This window comes from Pyrus communis, chromosome 15, assembly GCF_041283825.1.
Source record: "Pyrus communis isolate YQ-2024b chromosome 15, ASM4128382v1, whole genome shotgun sequence".
Lineage (NCBI taxonomy): Eukaryota > Viridiplantae > Streptophyta > Magnoliopsida > Rosales > Rosaceae > Pyrus > Pyrus communis.
In genome coordinates this window covers 10,739,277-10,753,958 of record NC_142579.1, presented here as the reverse complement: position 1 = coordinate 10,753,958, position 14,682 = coordinate 10,739,277, and the positions used below count along the sequence as shown (strand labels likewise).

The following is a 14,682-nucleotide window of genomic DNA, read 5'->3' as shown; positions in this document are numbered from 1 at the left end:
GGGATTGGCTCTGATACCAAATTGACACATACCGGCCCGAGCCCCCACCACATCCCGAGCTCGACTCCACCGTAGCATGATATTGTCCGCTTTGGGCCCCGACCACGCCTTCACGATTTTGTTTTTGGGGACTCACGTGAGTAGAACTTCCCAATGGGTCACCCATCCTAGGAATGCTTTGGCCCTTTTCTTGCTTAACTTTGGAGTTCCTATGGAACCCGAAGCCAGTGAGCTCCCAAAAGGCCTCGTGCTAGGTAGAGATGAGAATATACATATAAGGCTTAGAGGATCCACTCCCCTGAATGATGTGGGATGTTACAGTCAAATAACCAAAAACCAAAATAAAATAATACAAAAAAATTGGCATAATCTCCCCTATAAAATTGGTATACCCCAAATTCGACCCCAAACTCCACCCCTCACCCTATACTCGACCCCAAACCCCGCACCAAACTCAATATTAACACCAAAAACACATTAATGAAAAAAAATTAAAATTTAGGGAGAATATACCTTTTGGCAAGATTGAGAGCAAGTCAGAATGAGAGGGAGGAGTGAGTGTGAGAGAGTTAGAGCAGATAGTGAGAGAGAGTGAGTGAGAGTGAGAGATAGTGAAGAAAGAGAGAAGAGAGATTAAGTGAGAGGAGTTAGTTTAACAATATAAAGTATAAAAATAAATTTAAAAAAAAAGGAAATAAGGTTTAGGTGATGAAATATTGATATTCGTCGTGCAAAGTTTCGAAAAATAATAAAAAAATTATAAAAATAAATATATTTTAAATTTATAATATAAAATTAAATAAAAACGAAAATAAATTGGTTTAGGCGACAAAATATTTGGATTACGTCATGCAAAGATTTATAATGTGTTTTTCATCGCACAAGGGGTTTTTTTTTACTAGTGATAGTAAAATGATACTTGATGAATCCATATTAGACTATATATTTTACCCTAATCTTAGTATTAATTTATTGGTTATTTTGTGAGATTTTGATACTTTGGATTATATTTTCAATGTAAGACATTGGACTTCCTCTGTAGCAAAAAGTGATCAAATGGATGAATTTTGGGATGATTCTAATTAGAGAATGTTCGTGAGTTTCGGATTTTTCTATCAAGCCGTTTGACCTTGACAAAAAAAGAAGGCCCAGAGCGCAGTTTTCCCAGATTAATGTTTTTAGACGTTTTGAGTATCTTGAAGGTCAAGATGACATATTTTGAGGAAGATTCTTTATGAGGATTTGTTAGAGACATCTCAAGCTTTTAAAAAGACCTTTTGGGACCAAATCAGAGTTGCTTTGGTCTGTTAAAAGTCTGATTTTATGAGAAGTCCGAATTTCAGTTCAAACTGGAAACTTTTTTATTTCCTAGTTATCTTATTTTATTATGTTTCCTAGTTTTTAAAAGACCTTTTCTAGGTAGGATTTTATTTTGTTGTAATATAAATAAGGCTTTTTAGCCATTTGGGAGAGCACGCATGCACTATTTTGGAGAATTTCAGACATTTTACCTACAAGGTGTTTTCTATCCATGTTCTTAATAATTTTTTGTTTTATGGTTGTTCATAACTAATTTCCGTTTGCTAGGGTGATGCCTTGAGCTTTAGCATGAATATGTAGTTTTTATTTAATTACTTATGATATTATGCATGCATACTTTGAATTATTAGTCATTGTGTTTAAACTATTTCTATATCTTAATACTTAGCTACTATTAGGATGTTTAAATAAGTAATCGGATGCAATTCAGCCGGAATGCCACCGGAAGATTGAGTGTTGCTTCTTGTGATTGATAGTGGTAATTTCACTTAGGGTGAATGCCACATCTTTAGAGTTGCATGGTTTTTCACAAAGCGTAATGAGTCATGCATGTTTATATTTGATTTGAATACCACAGATGGATTGCATATTTACTATATGTTCTAGCTTGAATGGCATAAGCAGAATATACATTAGGCAAACCTAACCTTCAAAGTTGCATGGGTAATTCATAAGTAATTAGTAAATCTATATAGGATTGTAAAGGGGACGGCGTAGTCTAGCGAAGAAAAACTAGTGCCGAAACATAATCGAAAATGGTACTAAACCCATAATAAAAATGAAAAATAAATTAGAGTTTTTAAGAAAAACCCCTGAATGTTATTGCTCTTCTGCAGCAACTCTCTAGTTTTCTTGCTTCTTGTCCTTTTTGGTTCCTCGATGCCTTTTTATTTTCCTTTCTACGTTGAATCATCATCAGGTTTTTTTTCTCTTCTTAACATTTATTAACCCAGCAGCCCCATCATTAATAAGTTAATGCCAAGCAAAACTCTTTTTTCTTCTTGTCTTCCCACTTCTGCTTCATTTCCTTCTGTGTAACCGACAAAGGTTTTGAAACCCTTTTAATGACAACAGTAAAAGAGAGGTCCATTGAATTCCTTGCTGGCCACTTTGTATGATTAAACGCCTTCATTGTGCCTCTTGAGTTTACTCACTGCAGTCACAGCATCCTTGCATCTCGCCGTCTAACTTCCAGAAAATCTGGAAGTGGTCAAATTCTGCAGCAATTGTGTATGTGTCAGCTTGATCATGGGAATAGAAGAGAAAGCAAAGCTTTCATTTTTCTTTTCTGTGCGATAAAAGGATGAGTGAGGATGTGAATCAAAGATCCCCATAATCTCAAAGGCAGCCTTCTTCTTCAAGTGGCCACGTGCACTGCATAACATTTAAATAACATGAGGTAGCCTTTGAACTAAAAAAAAGGGTATCTTAATAAAACACTCATGATACTGTTTACTTTTAACGTTAAAGATATTTTTACCTTGAAAAGTCACTCCTGATATTATTCACTTAAACCTTTATTTTGTCATTTTTATTAAAACTAAAGTTTTTGAGAATTTTTTGTTAGTTTTCCTAAATAAAAAAAAAAAAGTACCCTGAAACCCAAAATAGAAAAAGAATATGTGATCTTAAATATGCCAAAAACATACATAATCAATTTATTTAGACAAAATATTGAGAAAGAGTTATACTTGACTCATTTAATTCAATAAAAAAACTAATGAGATCAAATATAATTTCTGTAACGGCCAGTCCCCGATTATTACGATTTTTATAATTTTTAAATGTGAAATTACGAAAATGCCATTCGAGGCAAAGTGTTGACTTTTGTTGACTGCCGTGTCATGTCATGTAAGGTTCATTTTCTTGGTGTATCCTCGTAGTACTCGTCGCCATGAATGAGTGGGCGTAAACGGATCGTGATTTGGAATTATAACGAAGGAGATATTAATCTTTAAAGCCGAGGGCATTTTAGTAAATTGGTTATTTTCTGGAATACTCTAGATTTTTTGGAGTAAAATCTAGTGCAGCCACGTGTGTGGCCCAAATTTAAAGAAGAAAAGATGGGCAATGGAGATAGGCTATAAAGGAGAGAAAGGAGGGGGATGTGAAGCCAACTGGGAGAAGAGAAAGATGATGAGTGACCAATGGAGAAAGAAGAAAGGAGGGGAAAAGAGAAGGGTGAGAAGCACGAGATCATGGATCCCTACCGATTCTCTACGATCTAACCCGCGAAAACTATGAAACCCATCACCTGGGAACTTCTCACCAGCTTTCCTCTTCGATTTTCCTCACAAATTAGACAGGATTTGGTCTTGGTTTCGTGAGAATGGCACCGGCGGCACCATGGTGTTCTTGGTGGCAATTCGCCAATTTTGAAGCAAAGTCCTTTGATCTCTACCACCATTAGACTCTCCTTGAACCCAGAAACAATGCGCAATCATTGGTTGGAGCGTCTGAGTTGATTTGAGGACGAATCAAGAATCACCCTTTATAGGGTTTTCGACGGATCGAAGGGAATTTGAGGTATTTCCCAGCCATATTGGCCTTAGCCACAGGTATGACACTTGTTCTACTAGTTGCAAATTTGGTAATTTTGTGAAAGAGTTGAATTTTTCAGCAAGTCGGGACGGCCAACTGCCACCTGCGGTGGCACGTAGGCCAAGACGTCCCCTGACCTTCCTAGGTTAAATTTGAATACTCTGATTCCATTGGTGAAGTCCGATTGACGAATTTCCGTCATTTGAACGTAGTCCCATGAAAGTCTGCCGCTTGATTATTATAGCAATTGATGATCCTACCGTTGGATCGTCATCAAACTTTGATACGTTATAATACATAATATTTGAGGATGTTAAAAACTTACGTATCGGGAATCCGACGTACAAATCTTCCCAATTAGGACATGTAAGTAATATATTCTATTGATAAGAATTCTAAAACATGATTTGATAATTGTTCTTGGCGCCGATTGTTCGTGACGTCTTGATGTTTGTGCTAGGAGTTGTAGTGCGGACTCCAGGTGAGTGGGCGTTTGGTTTTCTATATATATATGTAGGTATACTTTACGTTTTTCCCATAAATTGTTTTAAATGAAATGTGATTGAAATGCCATGTCATACTTGCGTTAAATTTTAGTATATGCATTAGTATAGCTTTGCATAATGTTGCATGATGCTGCAAAGCCCAGGTAAGCTACAGGTGAGTACATTATGATGTTAGTGGTTGTGATGTATATGGTTATGCCTGGATGCATTTGGTACTCATTACCCTGCACCCCGGTGTTAGTGCTCCGCCCGAGGTCAGGGCCAACCTTCATGTGATCGTTCACCTCCCACACCGTACGCTTACCTTGCATCCAAGGTAGGTGTCAGCCTGTCGTACAGACTACATTAGGTGGTTTCGACTCGTAGGTGACTTGCGACACTTCGCACAGCCTTCACGTGATCATAGCACTTGAGCGTATTTATTACACCTAGCTTGTCGTATAGACCACATTAGGTGATTTCGACTCGTTTGCAAGTTTAGAGCCGTACATGTCACATTAGGTGACTCCAGCTGGCATATCAGTTTACATTGATTTATTTCACCTGGCTTATTTCATTGCTGAGATACTTGACATGGCATATACTTGGTTTTCACTACTCTCGATCATGATTTCTATATACGTATGTATTATTATTTTTTGGGAAATTATACGGGTTTTACGGTGAGGGGTTATAATGTTTTCAAAAAGGTTTTTATTAAAAACTTTATTTTCAGACCCACTCACCCTTGTTTTTGCGCCCCTCCAGGTTTTAACTGCTGAAAGTCCATATCGACAAGGATTTGTGGTGAATCTCAGTATAAGTGGCTACCTCTAAGGGTAGGATCCTTACCCACACTACTGTACTTTACCTATGCTCTGACGTTGTCTGTGAAACGGGCTCGTTCCCGCTAGCAGTGCACTCTGGTCCCTAGGCACTTTTAGGTTTAAATTTATTCACATTGCCCACATCATTATACTTTATGGCTTCGTCACCTTCCAGGTGTCGGCCAACATAGCTCAATTCGGAGTCCTAGTGGACATTCCAGGTCGGGGTGTGTCAATTTCCATCTCATTAATCTAGCTAGAGAACACAAAATCATGTAATTCCTCTCATTAAAATTCAAGATGTTACAAGGATATGTAGTTATAGGGATAACATAAGTAGTACAATTTGCGCTCATCAATGTTACTTTTTGGTTATTTTTAGAGTTCGACACACAGATAGCCGAACCATTATTGAACTTCATAGCAATTGGCATAACCTTGTCTTCAAGTTATACAACCCAAGGCCGAGAGTGTTCCTTCCTCGACCAGAGTCGCTTGATTAAAAATTTAGCAGCATATCTCACCACACTCACCATATTCAAAGATATTTTTCCCGCGGAGCTCGGGAGTTGAAATAAAGTAGAGGCAGGAAATAAAGGGAATTGTTATTGCCACTTCAAAAAATCTCATTTTTCACTCCAAACTTTCTATAATTAGAAAAACAAATACACTTGTGAGGAGTGTAGAATGAAATTTTAGAAGTGCTAACAACACTTCTCAAAATAAGTTGATAGAAATTTTAAAGGCGAAGTTAGGGGGAAGAATTGGAACGAAGGGATGAGCATAGACTACGTCACTACGAGGGATTTGTTTTCGCTAAAGACAACAATCAGAAAAGATAAGAGGGAAATCGAAGAGATTTGTTTTTCTCCTCAATTTTGGATTCAATGTTATGTAACATTCAATGTTACAAGTGTTTTAGCTATTAGATTCAATTAAGTTATCTAATTCTCGTGGTGTTTTGCCTCTGTTTTGTATTTTTACAAATCCAAGTCAATGAATCTATCCCCCATTTGAATTTTACACTACATTCATTGCTAATACATTGCTATTTTTGTTTACAAAACCACACTTTTGTTTTCTAACGTTTACCCTAAAAGAAGGAAAAGTAAAAACAAGTAGCATTCGGTGATAGGGAAAGAGGACCTACCATTTGCCCTCCACAACCCTAGGGTGGGTGCCATGAGCAGCCCCTCTTCCACTACCACCACCACCACTTATATAAGCCCTTAAAACTACCCATATATTTATGCATAGATATTAGAGGGTGAAAAGAGTCAAGTTCGGCATTGACATGAATATGAATGGAGGCAGCACTATCTCATGCACTATCATCACCAATGACAAAAACCAAACTTCCATTCATGATATCAAAGACAAAGATTCAAGCTTCTAATGTGCATAACCAACGATATTATTTAATTAATTTTAACCCTTTCTTTTACCCTTTTGATTTTTCTAGAAGATATCAAATACAAAGATTCAAGCTTCTAATGTGCATAACCAACCATATTATATAATTAATGTTAACCTTTTCTTTTACCTTTTTGATTTTTCTAGAAGAACCAAATGCATATCCCCATGACAGAATTTTTTTCTTGCTGATCAAACTATTCGTGTCAGTTCATTTCTTAATTGTGATGTATGCTGCAAGTGTGGCCAGTTAGCCATTTTTTCTGAATACACTAAAGTATACGGAAAGAAATTGACTAAAACGGACTTCAAATTTTAATTGCGGCAAAATTAAAATTCAATGATTGAACAGATCAAAATCAAATATTAACCATACATCATTGATATAGCAAGCAATTACCGAAGACATATTGACAAACTAATCACTTTAACAATTGGGATTTAAAAATTGATCAATTAATTTTCCCAAAATATGATTAACATAAAGGCTGATGGGATAAACATTCAGAAATCATTTTATACACATGGATAGCGTCTCAAATTTTTAATTTCGCTTATGACTATTTAGTCTAGGAACATTTTAGTCTTCACCTTATTAGATCAAAGAGTTCTGATTTTAAATCTCATGAACAACCGTTGTTAGTTGATGAATTAAAGAAATGTGATAAAAAATATTCCCATACAATTGAAGGGGCTTATGAAATGGATGCCAAATTGCCAATGCATAGATGTGAAAGGTGACTCTTCAGCGTTAAGTACTCGTGCGGTTAGTTGTTGCAATTGCAATCCCATGTCTTGGATTTTCCCAGAAAGCAGAGACGTCACATTCCACAACAGAAGTATTAAATCATTGACCATGGTCAGTCACTCCATGACAGATATTATTGGATGGTTAACATTTGCCATGTTCAACTCTTTCTCTGTCAATGGGGTTTTAACAAATTGCACCTTCAATGGTGCTTATGAGAAGTGCCATATTTCAAATTTATGCACATGAAATATGGGACCTAGAAATATTCTATTCAAGAAATTAAAACTCAATAAGCTTTTGCTTTCTCTGCCCTGAAAATCACATTCTTCTGCTTATTGTTTAGAATCGATTAATCAAATTCAAATTGGCTTTTGTTCTTCCTTTGCGTATTCAAATTCTTTTGCTCGTAGTTTAGATTCGATTTAATCATAATGTCGCTCCATTAAAACAGAACAAAATATTTTGCTAGAATTGTTATACTTTGCAATGGAAATTAAAACAAGGGAAGTTAAAAGAGAATGGGAACTACTCTTGATTTAATTTTAGATAAATACATACATGGCACCGCCTTTTCTTTCTTTGAAGACAGTAGAAACCAACACAAGGACACCAAGAACTAACATCAACAACACCACCACACATTGAAGATTTTGTTATATGAACATGAACAAGAACTGGCCACAATGACCAATTCTCTTTCCTTCCTTGATTAGGAGAGAACTTGGTTAATTACATTCAGCTAAATCTCAATAGCTGGCAGTGAATGGCTTGTAGACCTTGAGATCACTAACCACCCCAGCAATTGAGCCGGCGGCAGCGGCAATGGTTATTATGAGGCAAGCAACACTTAGGGTTTGGAGGCAAATCCATCTTGTGCTCCATTTTGGAATCCTCTTTTGCACAATGTACATCTCGACCGGGAAGTAAACCGTGAGCGGCCAAAACCCAAAAGCCCCAAGAAGTCCAACAACGTCGTTGAAGAACGGGAGGATCATGGATATCACAGTGGTTATGACCACAAACGCTGTCCTCCAGATCATTCTGAAGAGATTGAGGTTGTAGGGTCCGATTCCTGGGATTCGGAGTTTGATGTCTTTCGTGATGAATTCGCTGTCCGGGAACTTTTGCGCTGCGGTTTTCTCAACAAAGGCGAAAAGGGGCTGTGCGTAGACTTGGTATGCACCAACAAGGTGGATGACAATGGCAGCGTTGGCAATGTCAAGGAGCCAATAGGGGTTGTAGAAACCAAAGCCAGTGAGGAGGTTTCCGGGGGATAAGTCTCCGAAAGCAGCGTATCCCATGCAGCCACAGAGCGTGTAGAAAAGGGTTGTGACTGCCACACTGATTTGAGTGGCCTTTTTCATTGTCTTGGATTCAGATGGTGGGGATCTAATTGTGTCCTGAATTTCGATTAGGATGAGAGAGTACGAGTAGGCGAAAGCTATGTCACCAAGTGCTTGGAAGCTCCTCCACATCTTTTGGGTTGCAGTCACTGTCCCGATGCTTATTCCGGTCATACTTCCCATGATTTTTCCATTTTCTGAAATTTGACAAGCAGGAAAAGAAGCTAGAGTCAGCTTTATTAGAACCAATTTAATTAGTCAGAAAAACTAAGGTCAAATTTAAAACCATCAATATAGCTTTAAAGCTTGCTATTTTTGTACCTGCAACTTGAGCAATTCCAAGGCCGAGTCCAATGGTTGAGTAAGTGAAAGACATGACTGCAGCAACAATGGAGAGCCACCACAACTGATCGAAGTCCGGAATCTGAGAAAATATGATCTCTGTGACGCCGAAAGCGATCATATAAGGGTTGCTGTTAATACGGCATGGATTTTTTCCACCACTCTTGTGGAAGCAATTAGACCTCTTTATTGCCCTGTTTAATCAATACCAAAAGAATTAGTCCAAAATATTATCTTAACGTCCCTAAACTGTAATCATGTTTTTTTTTTTTTTTTCTTTTTTTTTTTTTCAGAAGGAAATGATTTCCCCAAACGTCAGTTTATCTGTCTTTCAATTCTCCTCTAATTTATGTCGAGCGTGAGCAGAAATAACTCCTTGTTTTCAAACTTCAAACTCAAAAACTTACATCATGCTTATGGATGATGCAATTGTGTAGCCAATGGAAACTCCAAAAAGATTCAAGTACTGAACATATCCACAAATTTTAACCTTAGCTCCACCTACGAAAATCAAAACATGAAACAGAATAAAGTTTGAGCATTTTAGAACATTGAAAAAGTTCAAAAATTTTTACTTGCCAACAAGTTTAAAAAATATATTTTAGCAAAATTTACCAAGGTTGGATCTAACAGCATCCATGTACGTATAGTTTCTCTTCCCAGTGATCGAATCACCGGAACGATAGCATGCAGAGAGGAGAGTTGAAGTGTAGTAGGTCACAAAAGAGAACAAGAGCATCACAGAAGGGCCAGCAACCCATCCAAGCTGAGCTGTGGCCCAAGCCAAGGACAGAACCCCAGAACCAATCACAGCAGTAATTATGTGTGCACTTGAAGTCCAAACAGTTCCTGGTAAATTAAATAGCACAAAGAATAACAAATTACTGATACTTTAAACAAAGTTAATTACTATTCATGTTTTTCTGTTAAAGATTTGAATTTATTAAACTAACTAGCCTAACTCATCCGCGAACATGAATAATGTGTTAGGAAGCAAAATTTACCGGTTCGTTTGAGACGGCCGTCATCATCAAAGCACTTGGAGCCTCCTTGTGGAGGCATATCAACTGAGAAATCAAAAACTTGGTGGTGGTGGAGCTGCTGGTTTTTCGTGGCAGTGTTGTCTCCCATCTTTTGTCACAAAAGAGAGCAAAACACAAGCCTTTTAATTTTTGTAAGAATAATAATTAAAAAGAATGTATCAGAGTTTATGCAGCTCAAAGTAAGCAAAATCTGTGAAAAATATGGAAAATAAAGAGATGAGCTTTTCTTTTCCAATGATCTATGAACTTGTTCCACTCTCCATCACACACAAAATGCACCCAAAGAAGTGCTAGAGAAACCCAAATGAAATTTTGCTTCGAGAGAGAGAGAGAGATGCACCCAAAGAAGTGCTAGAGAAACCCAAATGAAGTTTTGCTCTGAGAGAGAGAGAGAATGTGAAATTATGAATACTTGGCAATAAACCGGTGTCGGTATACGAAATTGGACTGGAAGGTGGGGGTGGGGGTATTTATAGCACTTTTGTGGGAAGATTGTAAAATCACACGTGGTTTAGAAGACCTAAAGAAGACTCATGCATCTACCCACCAATGCAATATTTGCTGGTGTTCAACACGGTCCACTGATTTTCATGCCAACTTGGAGCTCGACTTTCAAAGATTTTCCAAAATTTTCTCCCAACCTATGATTTTTCTAGTGACCCTCCCAAAGCAATTTCTTACACCTCTCTCTGCTTTTTCAAGTTTCAAATCTAATACGCAACCCCTTTTTTTTTTTTTTTTTTTTTTTTTTTTTTCCAACAATCAATAGTCCCCAGATCGGTAGGAGCCATTGATTTGAGTCACTGAATTTTGGGATATAGTTATGGTGCTTGAGTCACAGTTGAAGAACATTTTTCTTTTTATACAAGTCATGGCTTTTGGTTCATATAGGTTGGCATCAACCAAATGTTAGGCATGAGTAAACTTACTAGATATAACATAACTGTTAAAATTTGACAGTCCCAACGCAAACCTAGTGATGGATTTAACATAAAGCATCGCAAAAACGACGAGTTCATGCAGCAAGAAAGTTTCGACTAAAATGTGTAGCAAACAATGGTAATAGTAAGCTGAAACTGAAGAACAGAAACTTCTAAACCCTTACCGTCATAAGTTGGCAGCCTTCCTTTTGGATAAATTTCAAATATGCTAATATGCAGGAAACCCGACAACACACTCACTCTAATATATCACAAGAAATATTAGAGAAATGGGTATTACTTGTTTTGTGTTGTGCCTCTCTTTGTATCAACCAACCTTCTTATATAGCAGAACTCATAGCTACCAAAATTTGATATTTAATTCTCTCTTTAGAGGACAACCCTAGAAATAAGAATCAAAAATTTATTTCCACTTTTAAGGCTTATCATCCATCCCTTATTCCCTTATTGAAAGAGAAGAATAATGAATATGGTTCTCCCATAATAATTCATCCCCACAAACATCATAGAGAGTGGGAGTATATAATTATAAACCCATTTCAAAGCATAAAATTGACAATTATTTATCAGTCAAATGTTTCTTTTAAGTGTTATAATAATCAGAGACAACTGTGCACCAAATGACCCACTAAAACTTAGTCACTCACTTGTTTTAGAACAAGAATTTTAGCATCTTTTGACTGGTATTGAAAACAGCGAATTCATTCAATTTCAGTCAAGGAATGACTTGGAATCACTATGGAGCAGACAAAGCTGAGGCCCCAACATGTAAGGTCATCTTCAACCGACCCATCTAAAGGATTATAAGGCTCAAAATAGCTCGAAATGTGTTAAAGTAGAGTCCTAACCAATCTTACCTTCCTTTGTTATGTGATAAACTCCAAGTATTAATGCTGTCGTATTATCAGGTTGTATTGGGAGAAATATAATCCCGTTAGGACTCTTGTATAGCTGAACCATTTGTGTGTATTTATACAACAACTCAAACAACGAATGAAAACAACTTTCACAAATATTCTAGACTTTTGTTATTGGTTTTATTCTTTACCGTGCCTCTGTAGCTTTTTTTCTACATGGTATCATCCCTCCTTCTAGCTTAACAACCTTCGATCCCTGCTTCCTTCCTCGCTATGTCTTCCTCCCTTTCACTTCCCGGACCTAATGTGGCACAATTCCTGAAACTAACCGACTCCAACTACCTCATGTGGCTTCGTCAAATCAAGCCATTCCTCATTGGCCATGATTTCTGGAAATTTGTTGACGGCTCACATCCCCCACCGGCGGCCACCCTCATTGTTACTGCCCCTCCTATCCCCGTCTCCTCCGACTCTGATAGCACCTCGGTGGTCACCACCACTACCATCACTTCGTCCACCATTCCCAATCCTGAATTTCGCACGTGGTATCAACAAGATCAGTTAGTTGTTAGTTACATAACCTCTACATTGACGGAGCCCGTTCTCACCCTCACTGTTGGCCATGACTCTGCATAAGCCATCTGGAACTGTCTTCAACATCGCTTTGCCCATTGCTCATAACCTCTACATTGACGGAGCCCGTTCTCACCCTCACTGTTGGCCATGACTCTGCATAAGCCATCTGGAACTGTCTTCAACATCGCTTTGCCCATTGCTCTGTGACCAATTCTGCCACCCTCCGATATCAGTTACTTGATTTAACCAAAGGGTCTCGTCCTGTCGCCGACTACTTGCAACAGGCCAAATCCCTTGCTGATAAACTGGCCAACATTGGCCGTCCTGTCGATCCTGAAGATTTCATAACCACTGTTCTTCGTGGTCTTGGTCCGGAATATTTGATGCTCACCATTGCCGTCATCAACGTCACTCCTTTCCCCACCTTTGAGGAACTGCACTCCAAAATTGTGGCCTTCAATCTTCAAAATCCACGCCCCTCCACCACCCCTGCGGCGGCCTCTCAAACCGCTCTCATCACCACTCAAGCTCCGCGTGGCACTCCTCAGAATAATTCACGAAACCGTGGCAACAATTAGAAGGGTAATCGTGGCAATTTCAACCGTCAGAATAATAATGGTGGCTATCACGGCCAAAACAACAATGGTCATCCATCTAGACGAAATAACAACAACCTTAATTATAGAGGCGAGTGGAATGCTCCAAGTCTATGGACTGGGCTTTCTGCCTAAAATTTCTAGAATAACCCACGTGGAGTCCCTGGCCGCACTAACTCTAGTTTGCTGGGCCCTGGCCCCTGGTGCCCCATCTGTTCAACGCAGTAGCACACAGCTGCATAGTGTCCTCACCGCTTTAATGGCCCAGAACCCTTTTCCACCCTTTGCAGGCTCTCAGGTATTCCAATATCAAGATCCCAATACGTGGTTCCCCGACAGCGGTGCCACCCATCATATGGCCGGCGATGCTAGTGCCATCCACACCCCGCAACCTTATCATGGCCCCAACTCGGTTCAATTGGGCAACGGTGACTCTCTTCACATTACATCCACTAGTACAATTCCAATTTCTCTTAACTCTGCCCTTTTCTACCTACGTAATGTTTTTCTTGTTCCCTCTTTACATAAAAATCTTCTCTGTTGCTCGGTTTATTTATGATAATAATGTTGCTATTTGTTTCTTCCCTAATTTTTATAGAATTTATGATTTATGCACTGGTTCTTTATTGTTTCAGGGCCCATGTAAAGATGGCCTTTATCCATTGTCGTTTTCGTCTCTTCAAGCCCTCACTGCGTCGTCGTCCATTGTTTGGCATCAATGTCTCTATCATCCATTTAGGTTCTAGGTTTATTTCTTCTAAACATTTTTGTAAAAGTTGTGCTTTAGGGAAGTCCACACAACTTCCATTTGAATTTAATAACGCGAGGGCTACTACTCCATTTTTTTATCATACATTCTGATATTTGGATGTCAACTATTAACTCTGTTTCTGGTTTTCGTTATTATGTCCTTTTTATAGATGATTATTCCCGTTATTCCTCGATCTTTCCAATGAAAAAGAAATCAGAGGTTTTTACACACTTTCAAACGTTTGTTACTATGGCTAAAAATTTGTTTAATGCTTCAATTAAATATTTTCAAAGCGACGGGGGTATTGAATATGTTAACCACTCATTCTCTGAATTTTGTCATCTATTGGGTATCCACCAACGTTTTTCGTGTCCACATACCCCATAGCAGAATGGTCTTGCTGAACGCAAGCATCGTCATATTGCCGATATGACTCGCACTTGGCTTGCTGCGGCTTATGCTTCACTAACCTTATGGGTAGAGGTTGCATGCACTTCTGTCCACCTTATTAATGTTCTTCCTACACCAACTCTCCAATGGTCCACTCCTTATACCCTTTTATTTGCTCTATCACCCACTTACTCTCACCTACGTACCTTTGGATGCATGTGTTTCCCTTATCTTGGGCACTGTATACAAAAAACTAATGAACCGATCTGTTGAGTGTGTTTTTGTGGGTTATAGTCCTTCTCATAAAGGATACAGGTGGATTGATCCTACCACCAGCCGTATTTATATCTCCCGCCACGTGGTGTTTAATGAGACAGAATTTCCGTTTGCCAAGCCAAAAGCCCAGCCGCCACCTACATATGTGGACCTTGTTATTCAACCCACTGCAACCGCGTCTTCCCCCATTTCTAGTAGGCTGTTGCCTACACAGATTCCTACTATGGTCA

At 38.5% G+C, this 14,682-nt stretch overlaps 1 protein-coding gene across 3 annotated transcripts; it reads right to left on the bottom strand.

Moving 5' to 3' along the window:
• Positions 1-7,845: 7,845 nt before the first annotated feature.
• On the bottom strand, positions 7,846-11,348 carry LOC137737529 (amino acid permease 3). Of its 3 annotated transcripts, none has more exons than XM_068477047.2 (6): positions 11,171-11,348; positions 10,027-10,153; positions 9,638-9,871; positions 9,430-9,523; positions 9,002-9,216; positions 7,846-8,877 (listed from the first exon to the last, which is right to left on the bottom strand). In XM_068477047.2, the coding sequence occupies exons 1-6, from the start codon at positions 11,174-11,176 to the stop codon at positions 8,084-8,086; spliced, it is 1,470 nt and encodes a 489-aa protein (XP_068333148.2). In that variant the 5' UTR covers positions 11,177-11,348; the 3' UTR covers positions 7,846-8,083. The 3 variants fall into 3 exon arrangements, with proteins under 3 accessions (XP_068333148.2, XP_068333154.2, XP_068333163.2); XM_068477053.2 differs by lacking the exon at positions 11,171-11,348 and adding an exon at positions 10,406-10,503; XM_068477062.2 differs by lacking the exon at positions 11,171-11,348 and adding an exon at positions 10,345-10,376.
• Between the last annotated feature and the right edge of the window lie 3,334 nt (positions 11,349-14,682).

What these genes read in the sequence shown, in the direction of transcription:
- LOC137737529 (XM_068477047.2), bottom strand. An exon ending in TGCTGTTAGATCCAACCTTG is followed by an intron (nt 9,524 to 9,637) that starts GTAAATTTTGCT and finishes TGATTTTCGTAG; the next exon opens with GTGGAGCTAAGGTTAAAATT. An exon ending in TGGAATTGCTCAAGTTGCAG is followed by an intron (nt 8,878 to 9,001) that starts GTACAAAAATAG and finishes GTCAAATTTCAG; the next exon opens with AAAATGGAAAAATCATGGGA.